At 40.8% G+C, this 19,348-nt stretch overlaps 1 protein-coding gene across 4 annotated transcripts in view; it reads right to left on the reverse strand.

The window, feature by feature from the left end:
- The window catches only part of Npnt (nephronectin), a 71,390-nt gene that overhangs the window by 38,826 nt on the left and 13,216 nt on the right, over positions 1-19,348 (reverse strand). For 2 of the 4 annotated variants that reach the window (XM_059266272.1, XM_059266270.1), the window contains exon 3: positions 15,385-15,435. The exons of the other annotated variants lie outside the window; for them this stretch is intronic. In XM_059266272.1, the coding sequence (XP_059122255.1) occupies positions 15,385-15,435 (51 nt within the window). The remainder of the gene's footprint in view (positions 1-15,384; positions 15,436-19,348) is intronic. 4 annotated transcript variants of the gene reach the window in all.

Genomic DNA, 19,348 nt, shown 5'->3' on the forward strand with positions numbered 1-19,348 from the left:
TGTATTTCTGCATTATGTTATGGCTACAATCTTATGGGTGTGCCAGGGAGTAGAATGTGGTGGTTTGACTAGGTATATCCCCCATAGACTCATGTTTCAATGCCTGACCCATAGGGAGTGGCATTATTAGGAGGTGTGCCTTGTTGGAGAAAGTGTGTCACTGCATAGGTGGGCTTTGAGGTCTTATATGCTCAAGCTATGCTCAGTGTGGCACAAAGTGTCCCTCTGCTGCCTGCAGATCAAGATGTAGAGCTCTCAGCTACCTCTCCAACACCATGTCTGCCTGCATGCTGCCATGTTTTCCGTCATGATGATAATGAACTAAACTTCTGAACTGTAAGTCAGCCCCAGTTATATGTTTTCCTTTATGAGATTTGGTATGGTCACAATGTCTTTTCACAGCAATAGAAACCCAAACTAAGACATGCATTTATCATATATGTAAATATGTTTGCATGTATCCTGAAAAATGTTGTCAACTGAGCATACTACTCAAAAAATAAAGGTAACATGTAACTTTACAAAAATATTCACACACAATTTCAAAACTTATTCTCTCAAATACACATCAACAAAACTTAGTCTGAATTTACAGGGTTTATAAGAAATCAATATAGCTTTCCATGCTAGGATGTGACTTGGTGGAAAAGCACTTTCCTAGAATGTGGGAGACCCTGTGTTTGATCAACAATATGGTCAAAAAACCAAAAAGACATAAATTTCTTATTAAACAATAAAATATTTATTTCATGGGCAATGATAGTCTAAGAATAAGATGATTAAAAATGAAACAAGCTAAAATGAAGTTCTTCAACACTGTGAAGTATTCAGATATTTTCATCGTCTTGATCTTTCTTTTTTTTTTTTTTTTGGTTTTTCGAGACAGGGTTTCTCTGTGTAGCTTTGCGCCTTTCCTGGAACTCACTTGGTAGTCCAGGCTGGCCTCAAACTCACAGAGATCCGCCTGGCTCTGCCTCCCGAGTGCTGGGATTAAAGGCGTGAGCCACCACTGCCCGGCTTGATCTTTCTTAACCTTGGCATACATTAAAGTTTCTCTTCAATTTGTAGTAGCTTCCTGTATCTCAGCTAGATTGAAAGTTTCTAGTTTAACCTTATTCTTCTCTAACAACCACCTCCACTTCTCTCAGGAACTCAAGTCTTTTCTCAATTTGGATAACAAAGTGGATAAACAAACAAGTTTACCCCCTTTGTCTTATGTCAATGATTTTTCATGTGTATCTTTTGCATACTTGAGACATCTGGCAATGTCTGGAGATATTTTGATATCTGTCAGTTCTGCTGGCATATAGGGCATAAAGGATATCCTGCAATGTTCAGACATTCAAAATGACACCAGAATGTCATGGAGCCAAGGCTCAGAAACACTGTCCTACTGTACCAAATATGTTCATGATGGCCAATATTATAATAGATGAAAAACACCAGTCAGCATGATTTCTGACTTCAAGGATCTCACAATCTATTTAAAGAGACAAAACTTTTTCATGTTCTTTTTTAGATTTATTTTATTTTTAAGTCAGTCTGTGTGTGTGTGTGTGTGTGTGTGTGTGTGTGTGTGTGTGTGTGTGTGTAAGTATGGGCACGTGTGAATGCAGGGGAGGGCATCAGATCCATTAGAGCTGGAGTTATAGGCTGTTTTGAACCACCTAACATGGGTGTTGTAAACAAAAGTTAGGTGTTCTGTGAGAGTAGTCCACACTCAAAACACTGAGACATTATCGCTCCAGCACCATTACACATGTTTTCAATTAAAAAGGATAATTATGAATGAGTATAATGGTTAGCAAATATGGGCTTGAATAGAAAGCCTCCTAAAAACACATGTGCTAGATCTTGAAACATGGGAACAGAGAAGGAAGAAGGTCCTCCATAGAGAAGAAAAAAAACATGTAGCCAAGGTGATCACAGGTCAGTAAGAGGTCGGGAGGCCTGTGTAGCTAACAAAATGAGTAAATGCTCATGAAAGAATAGGAAGCCATTATTCATAATTGCTATGGGATGATGGTGTTCCTAAACTTTCAAACTGAGGAATGTTACTTTGTCTGTAGGAAATGGGAAGTTTCTGACCAGGAGAATTACTCCATAAATATTAAAGCTGTGAGTATACCATTGTGGTGATGGTAGGTGGAATCAACTGGAAATGATTCAGAGGCAAAGGGAGCAATCGGATCAGAGAAATTAAAGTTCAGGTTAGAACCAGTCAACCATGATTAGCACTCATGACAGGAAGAGGTGAGCTTTGGTAACCACCAAATGAAAAGCAGAGAGGACTTGATCTAGGACAACACAGTCAACCATGCCCCTGCCTTCTGAAGACTTGGACACCTGTTCCTTTTCATACCAGCCCATGCTCTGCTCCATTCTGGGATGTGCTTCCAGTTTCCTGTGACAACTCTCAGACATTCCCTTTGAGACTCCTGCAAACCAGCACATGCTTGCTTTCTACATTCCCTCCCTCAGCCTCACCTGGTGGTTCCCCAACCTACTTGTCTATGTTACTGCCAGCTTAGTGTTATGCCAATCAGGCCTGCTGATGACTAGTCCTTAGTGTGGATGCAAAGCCTACAGAAAGAGGATGGGCAGAATGCAGAGAACAGTAGTTGGAGACTTCTTAAACTCTGATTTCAGACACTGCGTACATTCAAAGGGAAAGAACTATGTTCATTTCTCTGAGAAGTATTGAATTCCTAGAAAGCCTTCCAGCATTACTCAGGGAATGGTAAATAGTTTATACTGAATGGAGTTCTGTAAAGGAAGTCCTCCAAACACAGTTCTCTGTAATATCCAGGCCTCATCATCAAGAAATGTGAATTTGAAAAAAAAAAATTATTTTGAAAAGGAAATATTCCAGGGTTTGTAAAATGGCTCAGCAGATAAGGGTGACTGCCACCAAGTCTGATGACCTGAGTTTGACCTCAAGGACCTACATGGTAGAAGGAGAGAACCACCAATGCCCACAAACTGACCTCTGACCTCCACACGCTCCATGGCACATGTGCAGGCACACATGTACATAAATAAATAAATACTAAAAACTTAAAGAGTTATTCCATCGATTGTAAACATTTTTATATAGTAATGTAATCTAATTAAGTCTGAGGTACCCAGAATGTTATATTTTCTTTAAAAAGTAACATTACATATATGTCACACGTGAGTCAAAGTGATAACTCCCTAGAGCAACTGGAATTTGAAAATATCTGTGAAAATATGAAAAGGTAGCATTAAAACATAGCACTTAAAATCTGAGGTTCATTTAGAGGAGGACACTTTCCGGTACAAGCCTGCAGCCTCCAGGTTGTATTGCCTTTGACCTCTGACCAGCTGCTGGTCATCCACTCACGGCTTTCAGGTGCTTTCTACTCACAAAGGGCTTTTCTGTCCTCTCTCCTTTTTATTTGTTCTCGGGAGGATGCCCTAATCTCAGGTGCATCTAATGTATACATTCCAAGAGGTCAGGACTGTTAATGGTTCTGCTAAGTCTGGGGACTCAGTATTTTAAAGAAAACTGCTGTTACAGATTACCCAGCAGCTACTAAAAGTGTATTTTTTAAAAAGCTATTAAAAAAATACACATAGAGCTGATACAATTAATTATTTTCTTCACAGAAAATTAAAACTCTTTACATAATTTTTCATGAAAGGACTTTCCTCCATGATCTTGGTTTTAGGTCTAGGATAGAGGTCAGTAAATACATATCAAACATTTATTAGTTCAATGTATGACACTACACAAGTATGAATAGATGGGGGAGTGACAGGAGATATGAAATTAACCATGTGACTAATTTTTCTAAGCCACGACAGGAGCCAAGAAGAGACCTGAAGAGGGGGGAGGAGCATGGATAGTGACAATTAACCATGGAGCCTCAAGTCTGAACTACAATCCTGGAGAGCAACCGTTAAAAGGAAGGGCCAGCGGAGACCACAGACAAAGACTTCGGAATATGATCAGGTGGAGGGGGGAGGCAGTGAAGGGGTTCTCACTGACTGGGAAGCACCAGCCTGTGAAGTGCTTACAACAGCAGATGAGCTCAAAGGAGACCTAAGATAGATCCTGACAGGCCGGTGGGACTCTTTGGATTCCTACCTTTCCATTTCCATCTTCATACAGAATGTCTTTTTGGGTTTTGTTTCATAGCGTAGGGTAAGTTTACAATGAAAAATGACATTTCTTATCCTCCGTGGCAGGAGTAAAGAAAGGACTGAATTCTGACGAGTTTATATAGACACAGAGGTAATTGAGAGGAGTGGTTGGGATGCTACTTAGGGGACCTGTCAGAGATGCCCGGGTCTGTGTTCTTGCTGCGAATGGAGAACTTCAGCTCTTCTGTGACCAGTGGTCTTGAGAATGGAAAGAAAGGTAGAACAAAAACTCCTAACTCTAGCCCCCTTCCTGTGTTACTGTTGCACCCAGCCAAACAAAACTCCTGACTAGCCTTGAACACTAAGCTGTGGAGGAACTTAACCTGTTCTTATCAAGACAGACAAGGGTATTTTGTTTTGCTTTTTGGAAATACAGTTGGAGGTCCTATTATTTTTATTTTTTTACTTTTTTGTTTTTTTATTTTTTTTGTTTTTCGAGACAGGGTTTCTCTGTGTAGCTTTGCGTCTTTCCTGGAACTCGCTTTGGAGACCAGGTTGGCCTCGAACCCACAGAGATCCATCTGCCTCTGCCTCCCAAGTGCTGGGATTAAAGGCGTGCGCCACAACCGCCCAGCTGGAAAGTCCTATTATTAACGTCTAGTACAATATCAAATATTCATGCAGGTATGCAAATAGCTTCATTTATACATATAGGTAACCAGAAAGCACATGCCTATTTTTAAAAACTATATGGAATTGGATCCCCACTTTTGTGTAAACTGGCCTGCCCAGTAATAACCAACTCCACTGTAATGTGGCTTTCAGGGGTCAGCAAAAATCACATGCATAATTCAAATTATTCTGTGTGGTGGTTTTGTGTTCCCCAAAATATTGTGTGTCCTAAAAAACTTATCTGGGGTCAGAGAACAGAAAAGCCACAATATTAAACATAGACATTAGGCAGTGGTAGCACACGCTTTAATCCTAGCATTCCAGAGACAGAAATCCCTCTGGATCTCTGTGAGTTCAAGGCCGCATTGGAAACAGCCAGGCATGGTGACTCACGTCTTTAATCCCAGAAAGCAGCCTTTAATCCCAGGGAGTGGTGGTAGAAAGCAGAAAGGTTTATAAGGCGTTAAGGACCAGAAACTAGAAGCATTTGGCTGGTTAAGCATTTTGGCTGGTTAAGCATTCAGGCTTCTAGCAGCAGTTCAGCTGAGAGCCATTGGGATGAGGACACAGAAGCTTCCAGTCTGAGGAGACAAGACCAGCTGAGGATCCGGCAAGGTGAGATAGCTGTGGCTTGTTCTGTCTCTCTGATCTACCAGTATTCACCCCAATAACTGGCCTCAGATTTGATTTTATTAATAAGAACTTTTAAGATTCATGCTATAATTCTGTGAATTGAGCCATCCACCTGACTGAAAAAGAGAAAGGATAGATGATCTGTTTTCATTTAGTATCAGTCTTCTAAACCACCAAAGGGAGAGGATGCATTGATTCTGGAAGTAACATACTGTGCCTGTAGATATGACAGGTAATCAGAGAGGGCAACATGGCGTCTCTGGTCTCCGTGTAGACCAAGAACAAGAGAAATGGACCATACCTGATGGTGCACTGTCCCTTCACCCTTCCAGTTTAAGCTCAGCAGAGAAAAGTCACACAGGGTCAGGGACCTGAGAGGTTTTCCCCTTCAAACCAGTTACAAGAACGAAGTCCGCACAGGTAAATCACACTCAAAACTTACTCCAGCATTCCGGTCCCTTCTCTGTGGACTTAGAATAACTGCTAAGTCACTGTTTCGACTAGAAAACGAACCAAGTCTCCACGTCAAAGCAAACACAGCTCTTTGAGGACCCAGTCCAGCTGTCTGTTTAACTGCAGTTTGAATCAGAATCATCCTGTTACAACAGGGGTTCTGAGAGCTCAACAGGGCTATCTAATTCTGACTATATATATATATATTAAGCTATCCCAAGCTTGGGGACAATGAATCTCACACATTAATTTTATAATATTTCATACGTAAGTGGATCACACTGGAAGTTAAGGGCCCACGTCTGGAAACAAGGATGTGGTGAGATGCCACGGTGACAACTGTTCTGGAGAGTGATGAGGACAAAGCCCACCTAAGCTCTGTCCTTGACAAGGAGTTTCTAACGTAAGAAGGCCTTGGAGTCTGGGGTGTCATCTGCAACCTTTGCCGTTGTATTGTGACTTCTCCTCCAGGTCACCTGATATAGGAACAAGGTGGCAAAAGGCATTCAGGAGCTGAGCAGAAGAATGAACAGCTGGGAAACCAAGAGATTTTTCCAGAGCTCCCATAGCTCCCAGCCACTCCTCAGAGCCGATGTGGATAGATTTGGGGGGAGGGGGATGCAAATGCCAAGAGCATATCCTTTTCAAAGCACAGTTGACCTTGGAAGAGAAAACGTTGCTAAAAGCAACATGAAATACCTCACTGCTTATTAGTGGAACCTGGAAGCAATGGAGGCAGAGTTTGAGAAAGAACTATTGGGAAGGGCCCTGAGACATCAACATGCAGAACAAAACCCACCATGCAAGATCTCCAGAGAAAACAACTCTCAGCTTGCCGCAAACACTGTATTGTAGTGTCAATTATTCAACAAAATCCAAACATTCAATTCTGATGTAATTAAAAGCAGTGTAAAGTACCTCTGATTCTCATTGAAAAGGATATCTAGTAAATGTTCTCTTGAACACTAAACTAAAAACACTAACCTACACTTCTTGCTATAGTATCCATATAAGGCAGGAAAGAAGTGGACCTTGGCACAGGTTAAGTGAGTTGACCAACTTCAGCAAAAATTTCTTAGTTGGGGTCAATGTTCAATCTACTCCCCTGGTGGATTAAGAAAGATGAGGAAGGCCAGCACTTGAGGTAATTTGGAAAAGAAGGAAGAGGGGTTATAATAAAATGCTAAGTAGAAAAGAATGGCCGTAGAGAATGGTAGTCAAATGCATAATGGCATTTAAGTGACATTTCTAAGGAAATGTTGCCTTGAAGAAACAGTCTATAATTTCCAAAGACTCTAAAGGAACCTGCTAGAATACTTAAAAATACAACAATCTCTTTGTTTTATTGCTTGTTGTGTTCATAAACACCGGATTCTGAAGCTGTAACGAAAATCAACATTTTAACTAACAATGAGCTATAGTCAAAAAGTCAGGATCAATAAATAGATTGATGCCCATTTGGAGCATGAAGGTAAATGAATAACAATGCCTTCCAAGAACTGTCTGGCAAGAACTTGCTTTATTTTTGTTTCTGGAACATTCAATTCAGATGAACTTCTCAAGTACCTATTTCATCTCTCACTAGTTGCCTTTATTCCTAGAGTAGCCCAAAGGACTGTAAGCAGCTGCATAGGCATCTTTGCATCTTGGCCCAGCCTTTGTCTATCATCATCAAGCACTCTACCTCTGCACTTCAAACATCTTTCCCTAAGCACCGCTGTCACTTTTCAGTTTACTTGAAATTTTGCTCCTGTTTTCATCAAGACAGAGTGGAATTTAACATAAAGTCAAATTAGACTTTGCGAACATATGAGAAACTGTGACTCTTTATCAGGAAAAGTAGATAAAGTGTTTTGTTTCGTTTTTGTTAAGTTGGCAATCTACAGCAAGATGCACACTGCAGCTTGGGTTTTTTTTCTAAACATCTCTCTTCAAAGAGGAAAAACATGGCCACGGAAGGAAAGCTGCAATGTTTTCCATGGCAAAAGGCAGAAAAGTACTTAGAGAATGTTGGAGATCTATGCAAAGCACTTGGATAGACTTGGTGAGATCCCACTGGCCAGACTTGGGATGAATGTTGGAGATCTATGCAAAGCATTGGGTTGGCCAGACTTGAGGTGGTGTGAATATTAAGAAGAGTAATGATGCCAATGGATAATAACTGAACAACAACAGAATCCATGGGTTTGAAGAGATTCTAAAAACAGAAGAGGACTTAGAGTCTTTTTGTAGAGGATGCCAGGTAGCATGTAAGATGTATGAAATAACTGGGAAAGCATGATATTATAAGCACCATTGAAATAATGTGAGGACAGTATCTACAAGATGTGCAGCCTCAACTTGTCATACTCTGGATCATCTAATTTGTATAAAATGTTAGTAAGGTAAGAATTTGTAAAAAATGTTAGTAATAACAGATGGAATTTATGGATATTCACTGGCCCCTTTCTTTCTTCCATCGATTAAATGTTATCAAATAAAAAAATAAAGAGAGAAGTGCTTGATAACATGGATATGCAGATAGATGTTTTGTGAGCCATTACTCATTTTTCAATGAGTTTTTTAATAGGGGTTAAGAGTACAGATGTTGGAATAAGGTAGCTGGGTGGGGTTCAAAACCTACCACTGGGCAAATGAGTGACCTATAAAGATTACCCAGCTACCTTCTCCTCTCAAATATGGATGAGAAGCTAAAGATTCACCACATTGTCTTTTTTGCTTTACTTTATAGAAAATACACAAGACTCAGATTGAAGTGGAACTCTATAGTACATAGAACAATAGCCATAGCAACCTAAGCATTTATTAAAATAGGGTTCTGAGGATGGCAAAGAGGAAAAGCCCCCTCTCTGGGACACACATTAAGAAATATGGATATCAGGGGCTGGAGAGATGGCTCAGAGGTTAAGAGCACTAGCTGCTCTTCTAAAGGTCCTGAGTTCAATTCCCAGCAACCACATGGTGGCTCACAACCATCTGCAATGAGATCTGGTGCCCTCTTCTGGCCTGCAGGCATACATGCAGACAGAACACTGTATACTAAATAAATAAATCTTTAAAAAAACAAACAAACAAACAAACAAACAAAAAAAGAAATGTGGATATCAGCCAAGCACTGGGCTGAGCTCTGGGGGCTCAGGTTGAAGAGAGAGAGGAGGAATTATATGAGCAAGGTGGGGGGAGGGTCAAGGTTGTGAGGGGGAAACCCACAGAGACAGCTGATCCAATCTCCTGGGAGCTCACAGACTCTAGACCAACAGCTAGGGAGACTACATGGGACCGACCTAGGCCATCTGCTTGTGGATGACAGTTGTGTAGCTTTGTCTGTTTGTGGGGCCCCTAGTAGTGGAACCAGGATCTGTCCCTGGCACATGAGCTAACTTTTTGGAACCTATTCCCTATGGTGGAATGCCTTGTTCAGCCTTGATGCAGCAGGGAGGAGCTTGGTCCTGCCTCAACTTGATATGCCATACTTTGTTAACTCCCATGGGAGGCTTTACCCTTTCTGAGGAATGGATAGGGGCCAGGAGGTAGGAAGGAAGGGGAGGAGGGAATGGGAGAAGAGGAGGGAGGGGAAACTGTGTTTGGTATGTATAAAAAAAATTAATAAGGAAAGGAAAAAGAAAGAAATGTAGATATAAAAATGAATGAGATCAATAACTCATCCTGTGACAGGTGGTCCAATAAGGAGAGATAGGAACAAGCATAGATGTCTTGAGAACAAAGGACACAGAAGAAGCACTGATTGGTCATATGGATTTAGAGAAGTTAGAAAATGTTGTAGACAGTAGTGCTAACAGAATCAAAGAGGATGTTTACAAGGTATTAGATAGCACAGTGCAGCAACTAATCAGGAAATAAAGAAACACAGTATAGTATTTCAAGAAGCTTGAATTTATCATGCCTATTTTAGTTGAAGATTTGATCCTCTCTATTTCCAAGCTTATTGAAGAGTCATCATAAAAGCCAGAAAAACTTTAATGTAGCCATCTTTACCTTCTTAAATAACAAAAATCCCTACATTTGAAAGGTTCACTAATAAGTGAATCAAGCTACACATTCATTATATCAAAAGTTAAATTGATATTATGGCTGCATCTAGACTAATATGATGTGGGGTATTTGTGAATTTGGCCTTTTGGGTTTCTTTTTAAGGAAATATTAGTTGTTCCCAATTTCTCTGATAGAAATGCTTATTAGTACAAAATTGGTTAAAAAAGAGAGGAAGCAATGGTCTTTCTCCCTCTAGTATTGGATTTCAATTCAGGCCCAAACCACCATCAGATGGGCCTCCCTAAACCTCGATTTTGGGGTGCTGTTCTCCTCCTACACTCACTCACTGGCTCCCTTTCATTTGACTTTCTAATCGTCCTTGGTCGAGCACTTAGGATAGTATTCAAACCAATCTTCTGATTGAATTCTTCCCAGACCACCAGCTTCATCTCCAACCACATACAGTCGAGTGCAGTTCCCTGGAAGCCACACTCCAAAACCCCCATGCCGTCACAGAGAATGCCATTCTCCCCTCATCTGCTGGACTCACATCTAGACAGGCTTCATTACTCAACTGAACCTTCACTATCACCAAAATGGGCTTTAGCCTCTTGTACTAAGTACAGCCTTCCTCGGGGCCTTTCTGAGCCACTGTGTATATGTCGACTATAAATCACAAATACATATATTTACATATACATACTTCACGGTGTATCTTAAGAGTTTTACAAAGCTAGCTCCCAGCCCTTGAGTTCTTTAAATATACAAAAGTTCCTTTGAAACACAACAGCCTTCTGACAATGACAGCCATGACAGGTATACAAGGTGTTAAAAGAACACAGAAGAATTTCTCTGCACGGATGTGGGAGTCAGAAAGATGCCAGGGCCTGCTTTCAGGATTGTGTGCTGAATCTGAAAGGATGATTTAAAATTTATCATGTGGATGGGGGAAGGGATTCAGAGCGAGCAGCATAAGAAGAGCCAGATGGGCACAGGAAGCGGAAAAGGGTCTGAACCTGAAGGGGCCATACAACTGCAACAGCAACAACAAGTCCTTTGGAGATCCGGGTCAGGATCCTATCCAGACCAGTGAATAAACAATGGATTATGTGCAGTGGCCTAAAAGCATTTAAACTGACTTCCTTTTTGAACCTTAAGAGAGAGTTAATGAAATATAAAGTCACGAGAGGCAGAGTGAAGAAATTAATTTTCACAGTAAAATATCCTTACTAAAAATAATAACTTGTTTATTACGATCACATCTCCTTCATATTTTGTTGTTTGTTTTTTTGAGACAGAGTCTCTACAAAGCCCTGTCTGCACTGGAACTCACTACATAGACCCACTTCTGCATCCCAATGTTGTGATTAAGTGCATGTGTCACCAGGCCTGGCTCCTTCATAGTTTTTGATTTCTATAAAATAGAAATTCCTATCCCTTACACATTTAGAAGTGTATTGAACTGACTGGTTGGCACACTACAGGAATTGTTACACTTGTTATAAAGGTGTCTAAGACACGGGCAAACACCCCAGCAGAACAAACAATGTTGGTTCACAAACCACCACTATAGCGTGGGGTAGCATGAACCAGGCTCCGTGTAAGTGCAATAACAAAACATAGCGAGGACAGAGGTCAGTTGTGACCATAAGGGTGGCATACAAAAGACAGTGGTGTTTGAACTGGGGCTTGACTCAGTTAGGAGGGTGTACAAACTCAAAAAGCAACCCTGCTCATCCTTCCCAGGAACCATTCACTCGCGGCCAAACATTTGTCTATAATTAGAAATGGAGTGAATAAAATAGAAAAGGCTAACTGGAGAGAAAGATGATCTGAGATACAGAAATGCTGAATCATTAGATCCATTCAGCTGTGATCCGCAGGGTGAACTGAAAGACATTTTTACACAAACTGAAAACTTGTAGAAAACATTTCACCAAATGTGACATGATGGTGCCTATGGCGCATTCTTCTACTTAAAGCTGATCCTCTCTCTATTAGGTATTTGTGGCAATTGCCAAGTTGGCTGGAAGGGTCCAAGAGCATGAAGGAAGATATGAGGAGTCAGTGGTGGGAGACCCAGAATCAGCCTGTGCCTGCCAGACCCCACCCTGGCATACATAACTTCAAAGTCTCTCAAGTGTTCCACACTTAACACATCCCAAACTGGTGTCAACATTTGCACCTCCTCCCTGGTGCTCTCTAGTTCACCAAATAACACATCGGAAACTTTCGAGTTCTCCTTAATTCCATCTTCTTCCCTCTCCTCCACAGCAACCACTTTGTGGAGAGTGTTCGCCAGTCCCCGAGCTAAGTGCTCTGTAAATATGTTCTCATTGAATCCTTACTTAAAATTCCTATGAGGTAGGACTCTTATCTGCCTCTCACCAAAATGAAGTTGTCCTCAGAAAAGATCCTCATGAAACACTGTCCCACCTCTGCTTTCTTGCTATGACTCCTCATCCATTCTGGTTTAGTATTGTTCAGTACCTTCCTATCCTTTTTCTTCCCACCACTCCTTAAAACCAAGTCTAACTCTACCACGTGGTCTGCAAAAACTCCAGCTCTGAACCTCAAATAGTTATTTCTTCAATTGCCAAAGAGGAAGTTCCAAAATTAGCCCCAAACCTCAAATGCCCGCATGTGCCAGGCATTTGCCCTGAAGGAAGTAGCTTGGGGAAAATGGAGCACATGCTTCTGGCGTCCATCCGGGTTGCTGCTTAACAAACTCTAGCCCACAGATTCCCAGAAAAATGGCCAAGTGACTGATTTTCAACACTGTCTGTCTGTGACATCCATGTTTCCTGTGAACCACTGACAATTTCAAAAACAAGCTAAAAGACCCTGACCAGAAGGAAATCCACCCATATGTTAGGTTTGGCTCATCAGCACCAGTGGATATGCTCTAAAATAGTATTCAATTTCCTCGTTTAAAATCTTTACCATGCTCCTTTATCACCTTGTGGTCAAGGCTAATCTATTTAATGTGATATCAAAGGATCCCAGAGACATTCCTACTTCCTTCTCTTATCAGACATCCTTCAAAAATGGATCCCACTGCCGAACTAGGATTCATACATTTCCTGGAATGTGCTCACTTTGTCTTCTGAGATCTTCGTGCAGTTTTCTGTCTTCCAAAAGTGCCCTTCACTCACCTTATCCATCACAATATAGTGGTATCATCATCACAGCCCATCATTCCTGGTTAAAGGTACCGTCCACTGAGAGGTACACTTACAGTATCCAATATCGAAATACATTACATTACAATGCATCTCTCTTTTCTGGTGCTATGTGGACCTTAACCACTGATGCTGAGTAGGATGAAGGCCTGGACCTTCATTATACTGGGAAGACGTCTATACTAGTGAACTCAAGACCAAGTGTGTAGTTCTACTCAATACACATCTGTTGAACAGATGAATTAACTGAACACCAGGGAGCCTATGAATTTACCATTGCTCCTATTAAGCAGGAAAAGATCCTTCCCCTGAACTTCCTCAACTCTTCTTAAAATTTCTGTTTATTATTATTAGGGGAGGGGAGACACACATAGGTGCCATGGTATGTGTGTGGAGTCAGTTCTTTCCTGTCTACCTTTATGAAGGTTCTGGGAGTTAAACTCAGGTCACCTGGCCATGTAGCATTTTCCCACTGAGCCATCTTGTCTGTCCACCCTCTACACTTTATCCCTAACTTTTTTTATATTAGAATTATAGAAGGAATAAAGACCAACCACTTTATCTACTTGAGTTCCTTGACAGCCAAGGTTCATGCTGTGCTCATCTCTGTGCATTCCTGGCTCCCAGCTTGATCTCCTAGTAAGTCACAGTAACTGCAAATGCTAAGGTTCATAGTTCACCGCTATTTTCTTCTGTTTTCCTAAGTGCAAGCACTGTGGGGTAACCAAAACTGTTCCACCAAGGGCCTTATGGAAAGTCATTATTCGCAACATGGAAAGAAGTGGTGCCAGCAAAACAGCACTCCCACAAAAGGTTTTATTTTAGCCACAAACAACTAGAGAAATTCCCTACTTCCAATTCATTCTTAGTTGCAAAAGATGGACATGGGAAAAGAAAGGCAATTTCAACATGTTATGCTCTTCATCCTACAATGCAGGGAAACACAGCTCCGAGCTCTGTTTGTGATCTTCATGTGGACCAACACATTCATCAAGAGTTGTTTAAACATCAGTTGACACAACAATATGGATGGAGGAAATATCACAGGCACCACCCCTAGATGAAAAGCTGCAGGCAATTAAGGAGTACTGAGACAGGGAACATTAGTCTTCCCCAGGAAGGAGTCCCCTAACTAGTTATCCAATATAACCAATCCCTAAGTGGTCAGCCTGAAAAACATATACGTACAAGCAACACTAAATGGACTCAGTAGGTTGCATTTATGTACTTATTTGCATATACATATATAACAATGATTAAAGAAAAAGGCCATCAATTTGATAGGGGGGATGAGAGAGGTTGGAGAGAATAATGTAATCACATCTTAACTTAAAAATTTTTAAGAGGAATTATTCTAGAATGTTGGATCTGGTAGTCTACACCTGTAATCTCAGAACTTGGGAGGTCAAGGCAGGAAGATTCAGAATTTCAGCGGGAACTACATAGTGAGTTTGTTTGAAGCTGACCTGGGGGTACAGAGATACCTAATGGGAGAGAGAGAGAGAGAGAGAGAGAGAGAGAGAGAGAGAGAGAGAGAGACAGAGACAGACAGAGACAGAGACAGGGAAATTCTTCTGTAGGCAGCTTTCTACTTAGGATCAGAAACCTGCCCCCCAAAAGTTTGACTTTCTCATCAAATGTTCTTGAAATCCTACCTGTAAACTGTCTCCAGTGACATGGGATGCGTCTTTCAGCAAGCACTTTGTATTACCTCCTTAGAGCCGACTGAATGTTGTAATGTGGTATTATCTCCCCCAAATTGCTCACTAAAATGGTGAAAGTCTTGCCAAATGACCTTCCTCACTTCCCAAATGTTTTAACCAAGGAATACTTTTGCATCAAAGCATCAGGTTGAAGGTATGGTCAATACACAGCTTGTTATTTGATACATCAAAAGTATTTCTTACCTGAATTATTCCACGGAGAACTAACGAACAAGAAACACAACTCCCACAGGTTAGTGATGGGCTGGCGTTAATAATTTCATTTGGGGGGGACTTTGTTTTTCTACATTTGTTTCTTCAAACATTAAGAATTTAAACTGTCTTTTAGGTTAGAATGGAGGTCAGTTTATTACATTTGTAAAACAAGAGGTAGAAATAAAAATTGAGAGGGAAGAGTTTAATCTAAGGACTCAGCTAAAGTTAGCTTAGAATAACTAAAAGCAGAAACAAAACAAAACAAAACAAAACCCAAATATCTCTGTGGACTAGTTTCCCCCAAACAAGCCACTCAAAACAAATAATGCTAAGCCCTGATTATAGCATTATAAAGTATCGTTTAGATGTTATGGCTTTCAAGACACAGATTAGACGAAATTATGTCAGAAATATGTTCATCTAACCTTTGAGCTGGCACCTTATCCTTGCCAGTCTCTGCCTTAAGACGTAGAAAGCTGCAAAACAAATGGCCAAAAAAAGACATTCCAGATCTTTTCTCTGTAAGGAGGAGGCAGGGCTCGGGTATGACCAACGTGTTACATTCCCGGAGACTTACACACATTCAACTTTCACTGCTTTTCTGAAACAAACAAACAAAAATCTAGGACATGTTTAAAATAGTAGTATTTTCGTCATCATTTTGTCATTAGAAAACAGTTGGTAACAAAAATATTAAGAAATAATTGAAGTTATGTTATTCCTCTATAGTCCAAATTCTTTTTAAAACATTTCTAGACATTTTTTCGTGTGTGTGTGTGTGTGTGTGTGTGTGTGTGTGTGTATGCAAGTGTGGGTGTGTATAGGTGCATGTGTACCATAGTGTTTATACGGAGACCAGAGGACAGCTCATTGGAATTGCTTCTCTCCTTCGACCGTGTTGGTCCTGGGGATGCCACTCAGGTTCTCGGGGCTGGCAGCAAGCATCTTTACCCACTGAGCCACCCTGACAGCCATCTTGATGGCTACCTCTAGTCCAAATTCTAATGAAATATTCCAGAGCTTTTTTGATACTTTATCTTGCAATATTTCATTTTCAAAACATTAACTGTTGGTTCCTAGAGTCAATATCCTTTGATTTAAATGAATGTTGGATAAAGCACCTGAAAAAAAAAAAAAAAAGAACAACTTTGGCCAATCAATACCCAGGGCTCGTAGTGCTTACGCTGGTAGCTGTTCACTTACCTTTTTCTCATATACTGCATGCCCCCTCTTCTCTCCAGCTTTGGGAAGAACATATTAAAGTTCGTTTTCTTCCCTTTCACAGCACTGTCTTCTTGCACGGAGGCTTTGGTTGTCAATAGCAACAAGAATTAACTGTAAAACCTCAGCTATTTCTCTTGGTGATACATAAATATCCCCGTTAAATGAAAGTGAAGGGAAGAAACTCAAAACACTATAAACAATGGTCAGTGCTGGACAAGCCTAGAGTCCTAGGGGTGAGAGAAGAGATGGTTTTATTACTTCTCTTTGGCATGAATGTCTTCCCTCTTTAAAATATAAAACATCCACTTTAACTATGATAATTTTGTGTACTTGTCTAACTGAATAGAGTCTTTTTTTGGAGTAACATTAGAAAAACTTGTAGTTCTGACTTAACTCAATCAAAACAGTAATTTTAACTATTCATCCAGAATGAGTCCACAGTATTATTAAAGACAAATACTACATTTGCTTGCCAGATTTTTTTGTTTTATTGTTTATATATGATGTGATTTGTGTGTAGGCAAGTATGCGTATGCGTGTGTGTGTGTGTGTGTGTGTGTGTGTGTATGTGTGTGTGTGTGTGTATGTGTGTATTGCATGCATGTGAGTGTGGGGCTGTGTATGCAAGTGTGAGCACATCAGAGGCCGGAAGAGGACACTCACTGGGTGTCTTCCTCTATTGCTCTCTGCCTTACTGCCTGGAGACAGGGTCTCTTATGGAACTGGAGGCTGGTCCTTTTGGCTAAGCTGGCTGCCAGAAAGCTCCTTCCTGGGATCTACTCGCTTCTGCCTCCTAATGCTGGAGTTAGAGGAAAGTGCAGTCACGCATGGCTTTTTATACGGGTGCTAGGGATTCAAACTCTGGTCTTCATGACCCACTGTTGTACCTCCCCAGCCTTTGTTTGCTAGATGTTTTACTCATATTTGTTATGTTTATAATTTGCACTTTGTTTTTATTGCCTTTAGTTTTAGAATAAATCACCATATCCTAATAGTGACCTATTTATTTAAATAGAATAATGAAATGCAGCAAATATCATCTAAGAAAACACTGAAAATAAATCAAAGCACAAAGAACATTCTAGATGGCATATTTATACGATGTGTTTATAGCCATAATTATGCATAAGAAATAAAATGTAAGAGAATACTATTTCTTTAATATATTCCATAACCAATTTTGAATAATTTATCAGGAAATATATTTTAAGTTATGTTAAACAAAGGAAAAAGGAGTTATTAGAGGATAGAAAACATCATTATTTTCAATCTAGCTCTATTAGTACCACACAGCCCAGCAGTTCTGTATAGTCCATTTCCTATAATATCTTAAAGTTGGGTCACTTTTTAAAAATTAGCATGAGTTAGCCTGGACATATTAGATTTAGTAAGTTTATTGGTGTAAGTATGCATATTTCTTAGGGCTTCTACCTTAACTCTCAACCAATGTCCCATATTCTAACATTTACATTTTAAAGCTATTCAAAACTTCTTTTCAAGTTAAAGGAATATGAAACCTGGAGTACGGCCGGGTGGTGGTGGTGGTACACGCCTTTAATCCTAGCACTCAGGAGGCAGAGGCTTCTAAGAAATAATGTATAGGTTTGCTAAATGCCCTGATCTCTGAGCTAATGAGTTCTCTACCTTTACTAGTCATGAAACCACCTCCTGAAAGCTGGGCCCTTCTAGGTTCTTAACATGCCTGGGTTCTGCTGTCTGTCATCTTGGATGTTTGTGTGTAACTGTGCCAAGGTAGGTAATTGACTGTGAAGAGATTTTCCCATATGAATGCCAAGGTTTTGACAATGAAAACTATAAAATTGAAGGCTGTGGTATGGTGAACTCTAGACTTGCTGGTTCTTTTGGCTGATGGATAGGATACGGCAGATGGAACTGTGTTCCTTTCCCTCTCATACTCTTCGCTTGCTTTTGTCACAGTGAGGAGTTGGCACCTGCCCTGCTGGGCCACATGTTTAAGGGGCTCTGTACCTCAGTCTACCTCGTGTGGTCATTGTCCTAGCCATCTTCGTCTGTAGTGCTGTATTGTCTTCTTTGCAGAGGTTTTAAATGGCCTAACTCTTGGGCATCTCACAACGCTTTATAGTAAAATTAAACTGCAAGCAAGAAGGCAGGCCCCACGGGTATTTGTGGTTGCTAACTCGCGGTACTGGATTCGCGGTACTGGATTCGCGGTATTGGATTCTTGTCTCTGGACTGACTTCTCTCACCTCTTTTCCTCCCTCCCCTTCTAGTTCCCACGTAGTCCAGGCTGCCCTCAAACTTGTCATCCTTCTGCCTCTGCCTCCTGAACGCTGGTATTACAAGTGCTTGCCACCAAGCATGGCTATAAAGATTGGTTCCCATTGTTGGAGAGCAAGCCCGGGGCTCACGCACATGCTAGGCACACACTTTATCACAGAAGCACATCTCCCCCTCGTTTTCTTCAGCACTGCCTGAAGCTCAGGGTTGTCCCCAAATCCCACAAAGCTGTGCTCAGCAGGCAAGAAAAGCTAACCACTGAAGAGTTTACTTTATTTGGTTTGTCACAATGTCATAAACTTATCAATGTACTTACTAATTTTAAGGTCATGCAGCAAAACACAGTGCATTATCAGTGAGAAGTCTCAGGTGAACTGAAGCGGTCTTTTGGGACAGGTTGTAAGTAACTATTCTAGAGTCCTGAACTTTAGACCAGTGGCTTTACTGGCAATGTTGAATGTATTTAACTCCCATGACCATTTTACAAAAGCTGTGTAGAAACAGACTATAAGGAGAAAGTGGAACAGGTTTTCCTGTGTTACACACTCCTAATGAACGCCACCCTAGGGCTTCTCACACTACACGAAGGCACAAAGAGCATGCAGGGGATTTACTTTTGGCAGCTTTTCAAAAACTGTGCTGTAGGTTCCTTATCCACCAACAGAGAATAGAGTCCAGAAACTTTCTGGAAGCCTTCTTTCTATTCTGTGTTTTTTGGTTTTATTTTGATTTGGTTTTTGGTTTTTTGAGACAGGGTTTATCTGTGTAGCTTTAGAGTCTGTCTTGAAACTTGCTCTGTAGAACAGTAGACAAGGCTGGCCTTGAACTCACAGAGATTTACCTGCCTCTGCCTCCTGAGTTCTGGGATTAAAGCCATGCACCACCATGCCTGGCTTCAACCCAATT

This window comes from Peromyscus eremicus, chromosome 6 (assembly GCF_949786415.1).
Source record: "Peromyscus eremicus chromosome 6, PerEre_H2_v1, whole genome shotgun sequence".
Lineage (NCBI taxonomy): Eukaryota > Metazoa > Chordata > Mammalia > Rodentia > Cricetidae > Peromyscus > Peromyscus eremicus.